Here is a 17,628-nt window from a genome sequence, read left to right as displayed (position 1 = left end):
GATTCTACATAGAATATGACTAGTATACATTTTCAGAGCCTTATAAGCACATCTAGGAGAACAAGAGGGAGGGAATTTTTAATACCATGCCTAAATTGATTTAATTGTTGAGACAATTATGAAGTCTTAGTGCTGGGAAAATCAAATCAAAGTCAGTTGCCTGACTCCATTCTTCTCAGCAAAGTGAAATTGAGTTGTCTTATTCATGATTGATGTCAACAGTAGATATTTTGCTTGCTTTCTCTTATTGATGATGTGGACAGTTCATTATGATCTCTTTCAATCAGAAACCAACCCTGGGGTTGCTGAGTTTCTGAAGTTCAACATCTTTCATTGGCTGTTGTCTATATCATCTGATCTGGCAAATTTACCTGATTTGAAACAAGGATTTCCCTTTGGTTGGAGTCAAAGGGTATGTCTACACTACCCTCCTAGTTCGAACTAGGAGGGTAATGTAGGCATACCGCACTTGCAAATGAAGCCCGGGATTTGAATTTCCACGAGGTGTACCGGTAGTTCGGAATAGGAATCCTAGTCCGAACTACCTAGTTCGAGCCCCGTGTAGCCGCGCTGCACGGGGTTCGAACCAGTGGGGTTTTAAAAATGGCGGCTCCTCGCTTATGCAAATGAAGCCCGGGAAATTCAAATCCCGGGCTTCATTTGTAAGTGCGGTATGCCTACATTACCCCGCTAGTTCGAACTAGCGGGGTAGTGTAGACATACCCAAAGGTATCTGGGATATGAGTCAAAGTGATATGGAACCATCTCAGCATTAGTTCTTAGAGATGAAAAGAAGTTGCTTCCACCTGTTTAATGTATTTAAACTGAAGAGCTATCTATCTAAAAAGTTATGTTTCCTATTGCTGTAGGATCCAAGCACCTTCCAAAACTAGCAAAAACAACCTCACTCTCTTTTCCTTCCTACTCTGCAGGAGAAAAAGCTTGATTCATTTATAGGTTTTTGTTCTTTGATGCCCCCCCCGCTAGTGAGTGAATGCTTTGTGTGTGGGTGTTTGTTTAAAGAAATGGCTGAGGGAAAGCCACATTTGTTAAAAAAAGAGTTTTGCTCCTTTAGTTCTGAAGGGGGTGAAGACTGCAACCATTCTGATGTCTTACGGAAGCAACTTCTATAGACTAGTTTCTATATTAGTTTTAGGTCCAATTTCTGCATTTATGAGCCTCCCAGTGTAGGTCAACTGTTGTACTGTAACCATCCATTGTAGATTTTAGAGACGGTCATGATTATGGAGAAAGGTGACCTCATTGGTCACTGCTATGGGCCAGGTCTTTGAATATTCTGACGGAGACCTTGACTCAACTCTGAATACACCGGGAGCTACAACAAAGAACGGAGCTCCAGAGAGGCCAACGCATTCATGACAGCTTATTTGCACTGCAAACCTGATGGATTGCTGTGCTTTATACCAGTTGAAGCTTTATTCCTACACACGACAGGGCAAAGTCTCTACTGATTGATGTGGGAGCAGAGAACTTGACCCTGTGAACTGAAATAATCACAGGTTAATGGTGACCAGATACTCAACACAATACACCACAAGAGGAAAGTGACACAAACCAAAGTAGGGAAAGTACAGCTTAAAGACTATCTAGATTTGTGTTCAAGTCTTGGGCAGGGGGATGGGGGGTGGGAGGCGGGGAGTGAGTCCCAAAATGCAATGCTCCTCAGTCATTTATCCTGGAGTGAGCCATCAACAGACAACACATTTGTGTAGTTTTCACATGGACTAAGTGTTTGGTACAATAAACCTGGATCCCTGTCCCAGAATTTTTAGAGGTGCCAACGCAGACTCTGGAGGATCAGGGGACTCTGGTGCCATCTCCAAACAGAGCAAATTGGGCCAGTTTCTCAGCAACAGGATGACAACCTTGATACGTCAGACAATGTCTGAATCCTCTACGTCTGACAGAGACCCATCTGTATGCCATTCCACTGAACCTGGGGTGCAACATCCTCAGTACTAGGCTGCTAAGAAAATCTAAGGTGCCTGAACTTTGACACTTGACTTAGCCATTTGCAGCTCACAAGAGTGGATGGTGCTGAAAAGCTGACACCGAAGCAGGCTGATACAGATACTTCGGTGTCGCATCTACAGTTCCAGAACCTCAGCACCAAACTAGATCAACCCTGAATGACGCAGGGAGCTCTGTGCTTTATCAATAGTGTGGAAGCTCAGGGGTCAGATTAGGTTAGCCGAAACAGAGCTGGGAAATGTGGTGCTCTGACCAACACTGGAGTTATTTAAGAGGAGGTTAAGCTGACATCTATCGGGGATGATCTAGAAGGAGGTGCTTGGTCCTGCTGTGAAGGCAGGGGACTGGACTAGATGACCTCTCGAAGTCCCTTTTTGCTCTAGTATTTTAGAATTCTAGTTTCTCAAACCTTCTAGAATTCTAGTATTCTAGTATGTCAAAACTTTGGCTCTGGATTCAGCCAGTGGGTTAAGAATGGTGATCTGGTTGCCACATAAACCAGGAAATGAGCCATTGAATCCAGTGGATCTCTAAAGTCGATGCTGGACGTATAGATTGCCAAGCTTAGGTCACAAGTTGAGGCTGTCCTTCCCATCCATGCAGGTCCAGATGTTTCCTATGCTGCACAGCTACCACTTTGTTCTTTTCAGTAAAGAAACCTCTAGAAACGGATGAGCTAGTCAATTAAAAGAAAACACGGCTCTGAAAAGAAAGAAGAATAAAACCATGAGGGAAGCATTGATGATACTGCATGGGACCTGAGCTTGTCATACTCTCAGGGGTAAGAAGGAATTCAAAGGTATTTGGACCCAGTTTTCTCTTTTTATATCCTTGAAATCTTTAGTAAAGGGAAGGACAATTGGTTCCAAAAGACCCCGGTCTGTAGAAGATTTTGCAGATTTCACCTGTAGACAATCGCACAGGTGGTTGAAGCTGCTGGCTCTGTGTAACCAGTTGCCAGGGGCTCTCTCTGTCCCTTATTGCTCACTTATGGTGTTTCCAAATTTCACCAACAGTAGGATATCTAGGAAGTTCCCTGAACTTTTGGAATTCACCAGATGCAGCCACCAGATGTCACTGCAGGACCATGTTAAGTGACAACCTTTTATTGGCCACAGGGTAATTTGAAGCAATGTTTCTAGCCATGGTCCAAGTGCAGTATGTGGGTGCACCACATGTACAGTGGAAGGAGAATAACCAATTTCATTTTCAGTCTTTTCCATCAAGTAACCGAAGTCCATTCAATAGATTTCTCAGGCAGTGCATTTTCATATTCAACACAATTTTCTTCACAGTGGCATTGCAAAATGCAATGTATTCATTCAGTGATGCCACTCTCTTGACACTTCTCTGAAAGTGGTAGTAAATATTAATGATTGAATGCTTAGCATTCATCTGTAATGATTCCAACATGTGCTGTGCCATCCAGTACATGGGATAGCAGAGACAACGTAGTCCTTAGTTTGTTATTTGCTTCATTTTAATTGGAGACAATATATTGTGTTTGTCCTGCATTTTTGCCAGCATTGTGCACTGAATACACAACACAGTCATTTCAATTTGTCAACACAGTGTTGGTTACATTCCTGGAGATGTATTTGATGTGCAAGAAACCATATCTAAGATCTCAGTAACTCCAAGGCCAATTTCTGGATGTTCATACACAACCAAGATTGGAAAATACTTTCAAACTTGTTCAAACTAGCATCCAATGTCAAAATACTGTTTGTAGACTTCCAATCAAATGTTGCCCACTTTTAAGTACTTTTGGTGAGAGAGTCCCTGATATAATATGGATCATGTTTGAGAAAGTGCACACACAGCGCTCAGTAATTCTGGAGTCTAGGAACATTTCTCTGATGATCACTGCTAGCAAGAGGAACATTATGCTCCAGAAGTAACCCTATAAATAAAACTTCAGCTTTGGTTACACTCACACTCATTTTTGACCCAGCAGATGGAAAACAAGCTACCAAAGATTTGGACTGCTTTGCAGCCTTGGCACAACACGCTTGTTTCTCCTTAGCAATATGTCTTGAAATGTCGTTGTATCCGCCATGACTAACAGCCTCGGCAAAAGCAAATGTTAGCCCTTGCCTTGGTTTTTTTTTTTTTTTTTTTGCAGAAGATGCTGCTCATGCTGAGCCCCACAACCTCCCCTGGCCTTCAGCTGACAAAGCCTTTTCACTTTTTTTCTTTGGCAAAGCCTCAATGTCTTCATCATCTACTGTTGCCACTGATTCTTCTCCAAGGCCTGATGAAGGTAGAGTCCACCTAGGCATGTACCTAGGGCCCAACTGGGGTGGGACAAGGTTAGCTCATGATCCTTGACTGGTCTGGTTCAGGTACTGGTAGAACAGCTGACCCCTCCCAATCAACCTTCCCAATCAACAGCAAGGAGTAGCAGCACTAGTAGCCACAGACGTCCCATTTTTAAAGGGATAGGCTCTTATTTAAATCCTCCTGCAGATGTCCCATAATCTGTCTCCCCCTCATTAGTACTGGCAGGTCCTGCTGCTGGCCAGATCCATGTTTCCCAGCCGCTGGTCCATCAGTGATGGGAGGGATACAGTGACCGATGATGGCAGGAGGTGTGCAAAGCTGGGGGCAAGGTAAAGCTGCAGCGCATGGGCCCGCCGCTCCCCCTGCTGGCCCATGAGCACGGCTCCTGCTGCGTGCCAGCACTTGGCCAGCAGGGCCTCGTCCTGTTTCCAGGCAGTACTGACTGTGAGCTGCGAGCAGTAATGGCTGGTGAGTGCGAGCTGGTGCCAGATAGCGTCTAATTACTTCTTGTCTGTTACATGCTCCCCCGCTTGCTGCCTCTCACTGCAATGTGCCTCCATGCTGACAGGTTAAGTGCAACAAAACTATATGGAATACCCTGTATATTTTTTGTAGAAGCACATGACAAACAACATACTGCATAACTGTGCTCTACATGTTGATAGCACCATCCAGAAAAATTCTGACTACATGCCTGTGTACTTTATTCATATTTACTGATAAATATAATAGAACCATAGAGCTGGAAGAGACCTCAGGAGGTCATCAAGTCCAGCCCCCTGCCCAAGGTAGGACCAATCCCAACTAAATCAACCCGGCCAGGGCTTTGTCAAGCTGAGACTTAAACACCTCTAGGGATGGAGACTCCACTACTTCCCTAGGTAACCCATTCCAGTGCTTCACCATCCGCCTAGTGAAATAGTTTTTCCTAATATCCAACCTGGACCTTCCCCACTGTAACTTGAGACCATTGCTCCTCATTCTGCCATCTGTCACTACTGTGAACAGCCCTTCTCCAGCCTCTTTGGAACCTCCCTTCAGGAAGTTAAAGGCTGCTATCAAATCCCCCCTCACTTTTCTCTTCTGCAGACTAAACAAACCCAAATCCCTCAGCCTCTCCTCGTAGGTCATATGCTCCAGCCCCCTAATCATTTTGGTTGCCCTCCACTGGACCCTCTCCAATGTGTCCACATCCTTCCTGTAGTGGGAAGCCCAGAACTGGACGAATACTCCAGATGTGGCCTCACCAGAGCCGAATAAAGGGGAATAATCACTTCTCTTGATCTGCTGCCAATGCTCCTCTTAATGCAACCTAATATGCCATTAGCCTTCTTGGCTACAAGGGCACACTGTTGACTCATATCCAGCATCTCGTCCACTGTAATCCCCAAGTCCTTTTCTGCAGAACTGCTACTTAGCCATTCGGTCCCCAGCCTGTAACAATGTTTGGGATTCTTCCATCCCAAGTGCAGGACTCTACACTTGTCCTTATTGAACCTCTACACTTGTCCTTTTGGTCCAATCCTCCAATTTGTCTAGGTCACTCTGGACCCTATCCCTGCCCTCCAGCATATCTACCTCTCCCCCTAGCTTAGTGTCATCTGCGAACTTGTTGAGGGTGCAATCCATCCCCTCATCCGGGTCATTAATAAAGATGTTGAACAAAACTAGTCCTAGAACCAATCCTTGGGGCACTCCGCTAGAAACTGACCGCCAACCTGACATCGAGTCGTTGATCACTACCCGCTGGGCCCGACCTTCTAGCCAGCTTTCTATCCAACTTACAGTCCATTTATCCAATCCACATTCCCTTAGCTTACTGGCAAGAATATTGTGGGAGACCGTATCAAAAGCTTGATGATTTTGATCGTCATCAATATGACAATTAAACATAAACAACGTTTATGAGGAGAATCAAGGCGCTGATTTTACTCTAGAGAAGTATCTACCACTCTTATCAGCATAAATACTGAGCTTTTGGAACATCCAAGAGTCAGTCGCACCAAAATTACACCTGAGTCAGACTGTCAGATTCTAGCTTCTTCGGCTGATAATTCTTTGTCTGGGTGTGGTAGGAGTCATCATTATCCTTCATGGGAGGAGGATGGAGGGTATTATTAATATTGCAACCTTAATCCGATTATGTATTTTGTGCTGTGTGTCAAAAGGATGTCTTGTGTTGCTTACTCACTTGTGAGGAAACTTCAGCAACACCAGAGAAATTAGTACTGGGAGACTCAAATCAGAATCGCTTCTCTGAGTGCATGACCCTCATTCAAGTGTAATGGGGTTTGTTTGTGCTCCTTTGACATTAATAGGACTGGTTTGGATTTCTCCCTTTCTGCTACTGGTCTTGTTCATTTGGGCAATTTGTTATTAGCTCTTCAAATCAGAACTGCCTCCTGAAATTGACCAGCCACTAAAGCTTTGGTTTTATCACTCCCTGTTAGTTATGATGGCTTTTCTGGACAGTTGACTTGGTTTCAAAGCGGGGATTCAACTTATTTTTGACTAATAGGATGGAAGTAGGACCTGTAAAAAAATACTTCAACATTCTTCAAACTGCTGGAATATGAACTTATACCAGCTGAAATTAATTCTTAACGGTAAAGATTAGAGGCAGATTTTAGAGTTTATTTCGATTTTTTTAATGCCCTTCTCAAACACTAGACACATAATATTTAAAACACTGCTTTCAATGTTTTTATGTTAAAAGTTAAAAATATCACATCATGCTTATGGCCCATCCACATTATAGCAAGCCAAATGGAATTCTAACACACCTGCTTCCATAAACCACTTCCTGGTCAAATACGTAAGAGAAAAATAAGAAGTCATTTCGAACGGGGAAACCAAAATTTTTTGTTTAATTTTGAAAGGCTTTTTTCAACTCTTTTTGAGTTGAGAAATTCCTCATGATGGACCCTTTCCCACAAACACTTTCAGGTTTTGACCAATTTACTTTCTGACAGAAACATTTCACTGAAAAAAAAAATCTTATTCAGCTCTAATGCAGTGAAGTTAAATGCCCACATCTGCACTTGTACATGCACCGAGACAGAGCGTGCGTTGACAATTACAGGCATTTTACCACAGTGAAACCTATCATAAGCAACAATCCCAGAAACTGATAGAACAGTGGGGTCACCAACCAGCCTCTGACAGGTGATCCTGACTGGTTTGGCCAAGAGGCTATCAAGGGCCGGCACTTAAGCTGCCCTTCCCCCTACTGCTGCTCATCTCCTGCCCTTTGCCTTGGAGCTGCTTTAGGAAGTGGTCCAGGTCCAGGGCCAGGGCAGGGGTGAGCCTGCCTTAACCCCACTGCACTACCACCCAGGAGCCATCTGAAGTAAGCTGGAGCCCACATTCCAAACTCCTACCCCAGTCATGAACCCCCTCCTGCATCTCAAGCCCCTCTGCATCCAAACACCATCCCAGAGCCTGCACCTAGAGCCCCTCCTACCTCCCAACTGCCTGCCCCAGGCTCAGCTCAGAGCCTCTCTCACACTCCAGATCCCTTAATCCAAGACCAGAGCCTGCACCCTAAACCTCTGCTCAGCCTGATGAAAGTGAGTGAGGATGGGCGAGATAGGGAGGACGGAGTGAGCAGGGGTGTGGCCTAGTGGGGGTGCTGTCTGCTCTCTATCCCCGTGTCCCCCTGCGTTGTGAGGTGTGATTCCCACTGACTCACCCACATGTTGTGTTGTAGTGTCAGTACCTTGCCGGTTGCTGTGCTTGGGTTGTAGGCTGTGAATGACCCCTACTGGCCTCTGCCTGTGAGCACTGCCCAGCAGGTGGGCTGTCTAAGTCATGTAGACAAAGGCTCAATGGGTCAGATGAGTTGGGGCAGCGAGGGAACTAGGGAAGTGAGTGTTGGGAGGGAGGGTCAGTCTCGGGCGGGAAACATGATGGAGACAGCCTAGGGAGGGGGCTTGGAGACTAGGGGCTCAGGCACCCCGTCTTAAGAGTTCTGGGGCATCCTAGTCCCCCTCCTATTGCCACATCACTTCTATGCTGTGCTGTATTCTGGAAACTCAATAAACCCCTCTCTACTCTGCTGGATGGTGGAGACTGTTCTGGCTGCTACGGGGGTGCAGGATCAGGGGAACCCCGACTGCACCGTCACAAGGGGTGGGGCCTCTGAGAAGGGGCAGGAAGGAGGCAGGGCAAGGGTATTTATATTTGAGGTAGATCTTGGATTGCACTTAAATTCAAAAAGTGATCTTGTGCTTAAAAAGGTTGGAGACCCCTGTGATAAAAGTACGATTTAGTGACAGATCAGACTAATGCATCTTGCACTGTATACACCCTATAGCCCTATTTTTATATTGCATGTATTACGCAAACGCATACACTTGGTTGGAATAAAGAAAGGTGAAGTTATATTACTTGGAGATTGGGATCGTTGCTTAATCACAAATGGCAAAGAGAAAAGTGAGTTATGCAGATGAGCATCAATAAAGCTTTTATACTATATCAAACCTGCCACATTTACATTGTACTCTTTATATATTAAACACGGTCCATTAGGCTACACTGCGGAGCTACTAAAATAGCTATTCCATGTGTTTAAAGCAGCCTGTTATTTCACAATAAGTAGGAACTTTTTGTTTTGGTTTAAGATTTGTATTCTTTAAAATATGGAGTATTTTACACCTTTCGGTTTCCACCTATAAAATTGTGACCCCCCCAGACAGAAATTACAATATCAGTACACAGTAAAAAGTATTACCACAGAAAACATGCAGATACTAAATTAAAAATCTTATATAGACCTGACAAGGATTAAATAGCAGACAGAAACCTCAACCTCCAGCATTGCTCTTATACAAGGTATATAGATGAATCCCATGTTCAATTTTAAACTTTATATGAGGAGGCCTCAAGAAATGTGGGGGCAGGATTCAAAGAAACCCAACTTGTTATGTGTATATTTGGCCAGCAGGTGTCACTGAGGAACCAAATAAAAAGAAACAGGAGCAGCACAGTAACTTTAAACTAGGGCTGGTAAAAATTTTCCATCTACATTTATTTGTGATGAAAATTGGATTTTTGCTCACATTTTTCTCAGAGTGACGGCTTTCTTGAAAAATTGTCAGTTTTCATCAGAAAAGTGAAGTTTCTGGTTTTCAACCAAAAGTTTAAATTTCCAACAAAACATGTTAAAAAAAAGAAAAGAAAAAAAGAAAGGATTCCCCTTGCCCCTCCATTTTCATCAAAATTTTCACTGATGGGGAAATCTCCCCCTTTCCCCAGGAGCTCTAGTTGGCATCCTTCTAGTTGAGCTCTGCCTATAGGATGGAGAGTGGGACTATACAGTCATGTCATAGTTTGCTTTTAAAATTACTTTTTATAGCTAAATAATTCATGCCAGTTTCATACTGGCCCTCATTTTGGAGATGCTGAATTCCTGCTACAGGTTGATCCTGTCTGGTCTGGCACTCTCTGATCCAGCAACATCCGTGGTCCGGCACGATTTTAGTTAGCCACATGTTTGATTATCATGGATGTGACCAAATTTCTTGCGGTCCCATAAAATTTGTTTACAGCCACCAGATCCGACTCTCAGGCTGTGTCTAGACTGGCCAGTTTTTCCGGAAAATCAGCTGCTTTTCTGGAAAAACTTGCCAGCTGTCTACACTGGCCGCTTGAATTTCCGCAAAAGCACTGACTTCCTACTGTAAGAAATCAGTGCTTTTTGCAGAAATACTATGCTTCTCCCGTTCGGGTAAAAGTCCCTTTTGCGCAAAACTTTTGCGCAAAAGGGCCAGTGTAGACAGCTGAGATTTGTTTTGCACAAAAAAGCCCCAATCGTGAAAATGGCGATCGGGGCTTTTTTGTGCAAAAGCGTGTCTAGATTGGCCACGGACGCTTTTCCACAAAAAGTGCTTTTGCGGAAAAGCGTCCGTGCCAATCTAGACGCTCTTTTCCGAAAATGCTTTTAACGGAAAACTTTTCCGTCAAAAGCATTTCCAGAAAATCATGCCAGTCTAGACGTAGCCTCAGTGTTCTGAACTGTAATTTAGCTCTAATTTACCCTTAAATGTCTTCTAAGAACCCAGTAAGCAGTGGAAGTGTTGGTAATGCTGCTAGACAATATTGACCTCCTGTGTTTTGGCAAATTCTCCGATTTGGCACCAGTCAGGTCCAGACGTTTCCGGACTAGAGAGATTCAATCTGTACTTTCAATGAGAGACCAAGTGCTCAGCAACTTTGAAAATGAACTGCCTAGTATTTATAGAATGTGTGTCTCCAAAATACTTCAGGGTTTCCATAAATGGTGCAGGTACAGAACTAAATAAGAGCAGGGTCCAGGAGAAATAAAATGCTGCTAAAATGGAAACAATATGTATTCAGCTGAGTTTCAAAATACGACAGAGAATTACAGAGGCAACCAAATGTAGGGCGTCTGGTCAAGCTGTCAAAAGCTGCAGAAATTAGGACTCTTGTACCCACAGCGGTGAGTGTGGAAATACAGGAAGAAAAAAAACTGTAGAAAAAAATAGGGAGTGTGGAAGAGGAAAAGAGAGATACCAAATCCAAGAGACAAGTTGCAGCAATACCATGGAGGGATATGGAAATTAAAAGGAAAAAATGAATTGAGTCCTTAAGGGAAAGAGCCACGGAAGCTTGCAAACTTAAACAAACCCTGGTTTGTATGGGCTAGCATGCCTTCATATTCAAAAAGATTTTGCCTTTTCCATAGCTTAGTCTGGTGCGAGCCCACAACAAAGATTTAGGTTTGATGTGCATGTTCATGCAGATTTGCATATGGCTTATCAGAATGGTATATGGAAGCAGAGGCCATATTGAGAAATATCATATGGCTTTGACAACACGTGTGTCTTATGGCATCTGCTTTGAACTCAATATTCACAGCCTAATAGCAGCCTCAAAAAGTTACAGTCAAGTTGTTGTTTCTGATTGTTCTCTCATGGCTACGTCTACACTGGCAGCTTCTTGTGCAAGAATTCTTTTGTGGAAGAGTTCTTGTGCAAAAACTCTTCCAGAAGAGAGCGTCTATACTGGCATGTGCTCTTGCGCAAGAAAGCTCTGATGGCGATTTTAACTACAGGGCTTTCTTGAGCAAGAAATTCATGTTGCCTGTCTACACTGGCCTCTTGCGCAAGAACAGTTGCGCAAAAGAGCTTATTCCTGAGCGGGAGCGTCAGAGTTCTGGCGCAAGAAGCCCTGATTTCATACATTAGGACGTCAGTTTACTTGCGCAAGAACACGCAGCCAGTGTAGACAGGCAGCAAGTTTTTGCACAAGAGCGGCCGCTTTTGTGCAAGATCGTGCCAGCGTAGACACAGCCTAAGGCAAGATCACGCCAGTGTAGACACAGCCTAAGGCAAGATCACGCCAGTGTAGACACAGCCTAAGGCTATGTCTAGACTGCAGAGCTTTCCGAAAAGGGTATGGACCTGCTGCCTTTTTCTATCCTGGCTGCCTCCCTGCAGCCCTAGTAGCCTCAGGCCTTCACAGCTAGGCCTCAGCCTGAGAGTTTGCCTGGCCAGAGCTCCTCAGCTCTGCCTGCCTTTCCCCAGCTCTGCTCTGCTCTGTATCAGGAAGCCTCTTGCTTCCCTGGTAGCTAAGTTGCTCCTGCTCCACAGCTGGAGTAAGAGTGAGGTTGCTCAGGAGCCTCTATTTATACAGCCCTTAGCTGGGCCCTAATTGGCTGCTATCTTCTACAGCTGCTTGCACCACAGCCCCAGCCCTCTCCCAGGGCTGGATTTAACCCTTTTTAGGCCAGTCTGGGGCAGACTGATATATTCCAGCATTCCCAGAGCTGGGTCGTTAAGAACCTTCCCTCTCCCCCACAAAATGAGATGTCTGTGATAAAATCACGAGAGTTAGAAACACTCATCACATGGCTGAGCGGTACCACAAATGCAGGCATGATAGAACTACCTCCAAAATAAGTTCCTATTACCTGATGCATGTCTAACATTTGGGGTGCTTCTCTCAACTCACACTTTAAAATAGGATTGCCTTCTCTTTTTTTGGTACCAGTGGATAATGCCTTTCTAAAGGGGCCATTTTGAATTTTTTTAAAATAATGGCACCATCCCAGTTTACTTTGAGACAAATAAATAGTGGGTGCAGACCCCATGCAGTGTACAGTACAGCCTTCACTACTGCAGTTTCCACTGTCTGCTGCTAAATGCATTTGCATACCACAAATTTGAACTTCGAGTTCGTTACACAGACCTAGATAAATACCACCTATGAACAGGCTGCAACACTGTCATGGAGACATGAGACTGAACTACAGACATAGGTTGTCATAGTCCACATCCTTTCTCCGTCCTGAAGTCAATGCAAGAGTAACTTGTACAATGTACAACTTGTACAATGTTTTGGAGTGTTCTGATGCCTCATTGGCAGAGCTGCTGGCGTACACAGAGCTGTGACACTCCTGGAGTTATTACAATTCTGAGCTTGATGACTCTGCAGTATTTGCTAACTGACCCCGTGCAGCAGCTGTAACAGAGGAAGAGAAAAATTCACCCTAGTGCAGCCAGATTGCAGACGTGCTCCAGAATCAGGAAGTAACAAATCAAAGAGCACTGAGGAATCAGGAGAAAGTCAGATCCCTGGCTACCAGGGCCTGAAATGGCGTTTGCTTATGCGCTGCTGATGTTAGTCCTGGCAGTTTTCATTGCTGCTTTCATATTGTTAGTCGTGGGGACAATTTATTTTGCTCTCTCCAACTCAGAAATCCCTCCTGGTGTGGACCAGCCTGTAAAGCTCCGACTGCTTCACATTATTTTGACTGGAACAGCGGTTCTGGTGAGTTTACCTTGTCTGATACTAAGGATTCTGATGGGGGGGGGGAGTGCTTAGGTGAGGGGATAAATGTCACTAAGCATAATGCAAATGCTGGACATAGGAGCCCTGCCAGCTGCATTTACTAGTGGGGAAGGCTTGATGCTATTTTTGTGCTTTCTGGCTGTACTGAGGAAATTGTTTTGTGATGTCTCTGTCAGACTTTTTACCTTTGTACACGTACAGTCAGGTTCTGCTTGGCTCTTCAGGGGGTATCTAGCCGTGTTGCCAACCCCAAAGGATTCAGAAATTATGAATCAGGCCTAAGGCCTTGGGTGGTGCGGCTCAGATTTTGGCCAAACTCCAATGTGTGAGCAGGTAAGGGAGGTAGGGTGAGTCCCTCTCCTTAGGCCATGTCTACGCTGGCCAATGCACAGTGCTGGCAGTTACAGCGCCGCTCACGAAGCTATCAGTGATAACGCTATTGGGTGTCCACCCTGTCACCCACCAGTGCATTAGTGTTGCAATACTCATGGTACTTGCAGCGCCTTTGGGAGCGGTGCATTCTGGGCCGCTATCCCGCAGAGCACCTCTTCCTCTTCTGCCACGGAGATGTGTGGGGAGGCACGGGTCATCCTGGATCCTGTCCCAATGCCCTGTGGTGTGTCACTTCACGCCCCAGCCACCCTTGCACTTCCGGCTGCATTTGGTGCCATCTTTCAATGGCTTCTGTGCTGTGTGCTCTGCCTCCCTGGTGCGCGGGAACAGATCCCCAGCGGCTGACGGACATGCTGACAGGTCACACCTGCCTGTGCAGCGTTCATAGGACAGGAGATTGCTTGTGGCTGTCATGGAGGGGCTGACCGCAGTGGAGTGCTGCTTTTGGGCTCCGGAAATGAACGCAGCGTGGTGGGACCATACCACCATGCAAGGCTGGGAGGACAAGTGGTGGCTGCAGAACTTTTGGACGAGGAAAGGCACTTTGAAGGGACTGAGCACTGAGCTGCTCCCACCCCCATGGCGGATGGACACGGAATGAGAGCTGCCCTGCCTGTAGAGAAGCGTGGGGCGATCACGCTGCGGAAGCTGGCCACTCCAGACACCTGTCACTCACTTGCCAGTCCGTTTGGAGTGGGAAACTGACGTGGTACTGGGGCTGAGGGGAGTGCGCAGGGCATCCCTTGTCTCCTGCTCTGTAAGACCGTGGCTCTGGGCACGGATACTTGCAACAAACCTCGGTGCCAACTCTGCCCACATATATACACCAGCAACACCATCACAGGACCTAACCAGATCAGCCATACTGTCACTGGTACATTCTCCTGCACATCCACCAACGTAATATATGCCATCATGTGCCAACAATGCCCCACTGCTATATACATCGGCCAAACAGGATAGTCCCTACGTAAAAGAATCAATGGACACAAATCTGATATTAGTAATGGCAACATACAAAAACCTGTAGGGGAACACTTCAATCTTCCTGGACACACTATTGCAGATCTAAAAGTAGCCATCCTGCAGCAAAAAAACTTCAGGACCAGACTTCAAAGAGAAACTGCTGAGCTACAGTTCATCTTTAAGTTTGACACAATCAACTCTGGATTAAACAAAGACTGTGAATGGCTTGCTAACTACAAAAGCAGCTTCTGTTCTCTTGGAATTCACACCTCCAGATCAGCTGCTAGAAGTGGGCCTCATCCTCCTTGATTGGATCCACCTAGTCATCTCCAGCCTGATCCTGGCCTGCATATTTATTCCTGGCTCTGGAAATTTCCACTACATGCATCTGACGAAGTGGGTCTTTGCCCACGAAAGCTTATGCTCCTACACTTCAGTTAGTCTATAAGGTGCCACAGGACTCCTCGTCGCTTTTGCAGATTCAGACTAACACGGCTGCCCCTCTGATATTCAAGTTTGAGTATTCCCAGGAAAGCCCATTAGGTGCAGAGGGGTATCTTCCATGCTCCATTGTGATTTAAGTGTTTCTTGATGGGCCATTCAAGTTGAATAGTCCCGTCAGAATGTGCTGTCTCAATACCTCATGGATCTTATCAAAACGGCCGATCATTTGAAAAACAGGCACCCAGACAATAGCCATATCTTCAAATACAAAAATAATACATGCATACAAATAGCATAATCATATTCAGCAAATCATAACCTTTCCATAGACACCCTACACGCCATATTTTGTGCAACACTTGTTGCAAATATATAACATCGGTTGCAACAATGATCTCCATGGTCGTGTTTTCATAGAATCATAGAACACTAGAATTGGAAGGGAACTTGAGAGGTCATTGAGTCCAGTCCCCTGCCCTCGTTGCAGGACCCAGTACTGTCTAGACCATCTCTGTTAGACATCTGTCTAACGTGCTCTTAAATATCTCCAGAGATGGAGATTTCACAACTTATTCCAGTGTTTATCCACCCTGACAGTTAGGAAGTTTTTCCTAATGTCCAGCCTAAACCTCCCTTGCCGCAGTTTAAGCCCATTGCTTCTTGTCCTGTCCTCAGAGGCTAAGGAGAACAATTTTCTTCCCTCCTCCTTGTGACACCCTTTTTCATATCTCAAAACCGCTATCATGTCCTCCCTCGGTCTTCTCCTTTCCAAACTAAACAAGCCCAATTCTTTCAGCCTTCCTTCATCGGTCATGTTCTCTAGACCTGTAATCATTCTTGTTCCTCTTCTCTGGATCTTCTCCAATTTGTCCACATCTTTCTTGAAATATGGTGCCCAGAACTGGACACAAAACTCCAACTGAGGCCTAATCAGCACAGAGTAGAGTAGAGTAGAGTAGAGTAGAGTAGAGTAGAGATTCTTGTAATCATATAATATCATAAATAATCCTGGATTATTTCACTCTTAACAGGGGAAGATTTTGGAGAGGCTGGGCCTATGCAGTCAAGTTGGCTTCTTCAGCTATATGTACCAGGGAAAGAAATTAGGAGAGGATCCCAAGCTCTTCATCAAGGACCTGCAGTTTGGGAGAGTGCCAGTGCGGCTTTACCAGCCTCGAGCACCTTCTGTTGGCCGAAGGAGAGGGGTCATCTACTTTCATGGAGGAGGCTGGATGTTTGGCAGCATTGGTAAGATATTTAACAGAAAAAAATTACGATAGAGAATTAAAGACAAAAACTCACTCTCTTTTTAGAAACCTCAAAGGAAGTTGGTTTGGGCCTGAGATTTGGGGGGAATTTTGAGGGTTGAGTCTTTACTGACAACTACACCGCCTATGCTGGCATGTTTTGACTATTCCAGACATTGGGGCAGCTGGAATGCGGTGTGAGACTGTGATGAGCAATGGCCATGAAGGGGACGAAGGGGATAAAATGAAAAATGAACTGGGGTGGGGGAGAAGAGTGGGAGAAAATTGTTATTTTCCTTAAATGCAGAAGCGAGATAACAGGGTATAGAACTGGTTCTCCTTACAGTGCTGACAAGACACCAATGAAAACATTTGTTTTCCAGATACCTATGAAACTGTGTGCCGCTACATCGCTGCAGAAAGTGAATCAGTGGTTGTGTCCGTTGAGTAAGTGAGCTTCATCCAAGTCCTATTATATAGGAACTCATTGCTTGGCATTTTGATAGCCACTATAGAGCTGAATTGATCGTATAACTCACTTGGTTAGATCCAATAATGGAGTGAGTTATAAGATCAAGAACACATATTCCTGCACATCCAGAAATATAATTTATACTATCATGTGCCGAAAGTGTCCGTCTGCTATGTACATTGGACAAACGTCTCAGACACTTCGCCAAAGGATCAATGCCCACAAAACAGATATTAGACAGGACCACAAAGAAAAAACAGTTTCTTGCCATTTCAACCAGAAAGGACATTGTCTCAATGACTTAATTATCTGCATCCTGCTTCAAAAGCCTTTTAAAACTGCACTTGAAAGAGAATCCTCTGAACTGTTATTCATGCTAAAATTCGACACTTTACGTCGGGATCTTAACAAAGACTCTAGTTATCTTACCCATTACTGTACAAAGATAGCTTCCCCAATTATCACCTCTAATATCATTAGCTCACAGACATTTACCTCCCCCCCCCGCATTCCCCTTTTGTTCTGAAATTTGATTTGTCCTTTTCATATGTGTTCATTTTTTTAACAGTATCCTTTGGTATATATGGTTGTGACTATTTTCATCCACATATTGATCTGAGGAAGTGGGTCTGGCCCACGAAAGCTCATCATCTAATAAACCATCTTGTTAGTCTTTAAAGTGCTACATAGTCCCGTATTTTGTTTCAACTACCCTAGACTAACACGGCTACATTTCTATCTTCATCTTAGTTTGTCTTTAGTCAAACTCCCATTGAAGCCTAGAGGTCAATGGGAATTTCGCCTGAGTAAGAAATAAACAAGAAATATTTATATGTCCATAGCACCAATAGTAAAAATATAGTTGTTTTAGAACTGTACTACTTAGAAGAGGTAGGTATTGTCATTACAGGCATCAACCAAGACGCATGATGCTGATCATTATATAAACACATAGTCAGAGTCTGTCTCTGGCCCAAAGACCTTACAATCTAAGCAGATAATACAGACAAAACAAGT

At 44.6% G+C, this 17,628-nt stretch overlaps 1 protein-coding gene across 2 annotated transcripts in view; it reads left to right on the top strand.

Annotated features, from left to right (window-relative positions):
* LOC102445742 (arylacetamide deacetylase-like 4) overlaps nt 1–17,628 on the top strand; it is a 38,318-nt gene that overhangs the window by 19,320 nt on the left and 1,370 nt on the right. Inside the window, exons 1-3 of one of the 2 annotated variants that reach the window (XM_075906388.2) lie at nt 12,567–13,068; nt 15,924–16,140; nt 16,523–16,586. The exons of the other annotated variant lie outside the window; for it this stretch is intronic. Of the exons in view, the coding sequence (XP_075762503.2) occupies nt 12,892–13,068; nt 15,924–16,140; nt 16,523–16,586 (458 nt within the window). The 5' untranslated portion in view covers nt 12,567–12,891. Of the gene's footprint in view, nt 1–12,566; nt 13,069–15,923; nt 16,141–16,522; nt 16,587–17,628 lie in introns of those variants that run through there. 2 annotated transcript variants of the gene reach the window in all.

Source organism: Pelodiscus sinensis, chromosome 24 (assembly GCF_052426305.1).
Source record: "Pelodiscus sinensis isolate ZL-2025 chromosome 24, ASM5242630v1, whole genome shotgun sequence".
NCBI classification, from domain to species: Eukaryota; Metazoa; Chordata; order Testudines; family Trionychidae; genus Pelodiscus; species Pelodiscus sinensis.
The sequence above is the reverse complement of the archived record's forward strand: the minus strand, read 5'-3'. Positions and strand labels throughout refer to the sequence as shown.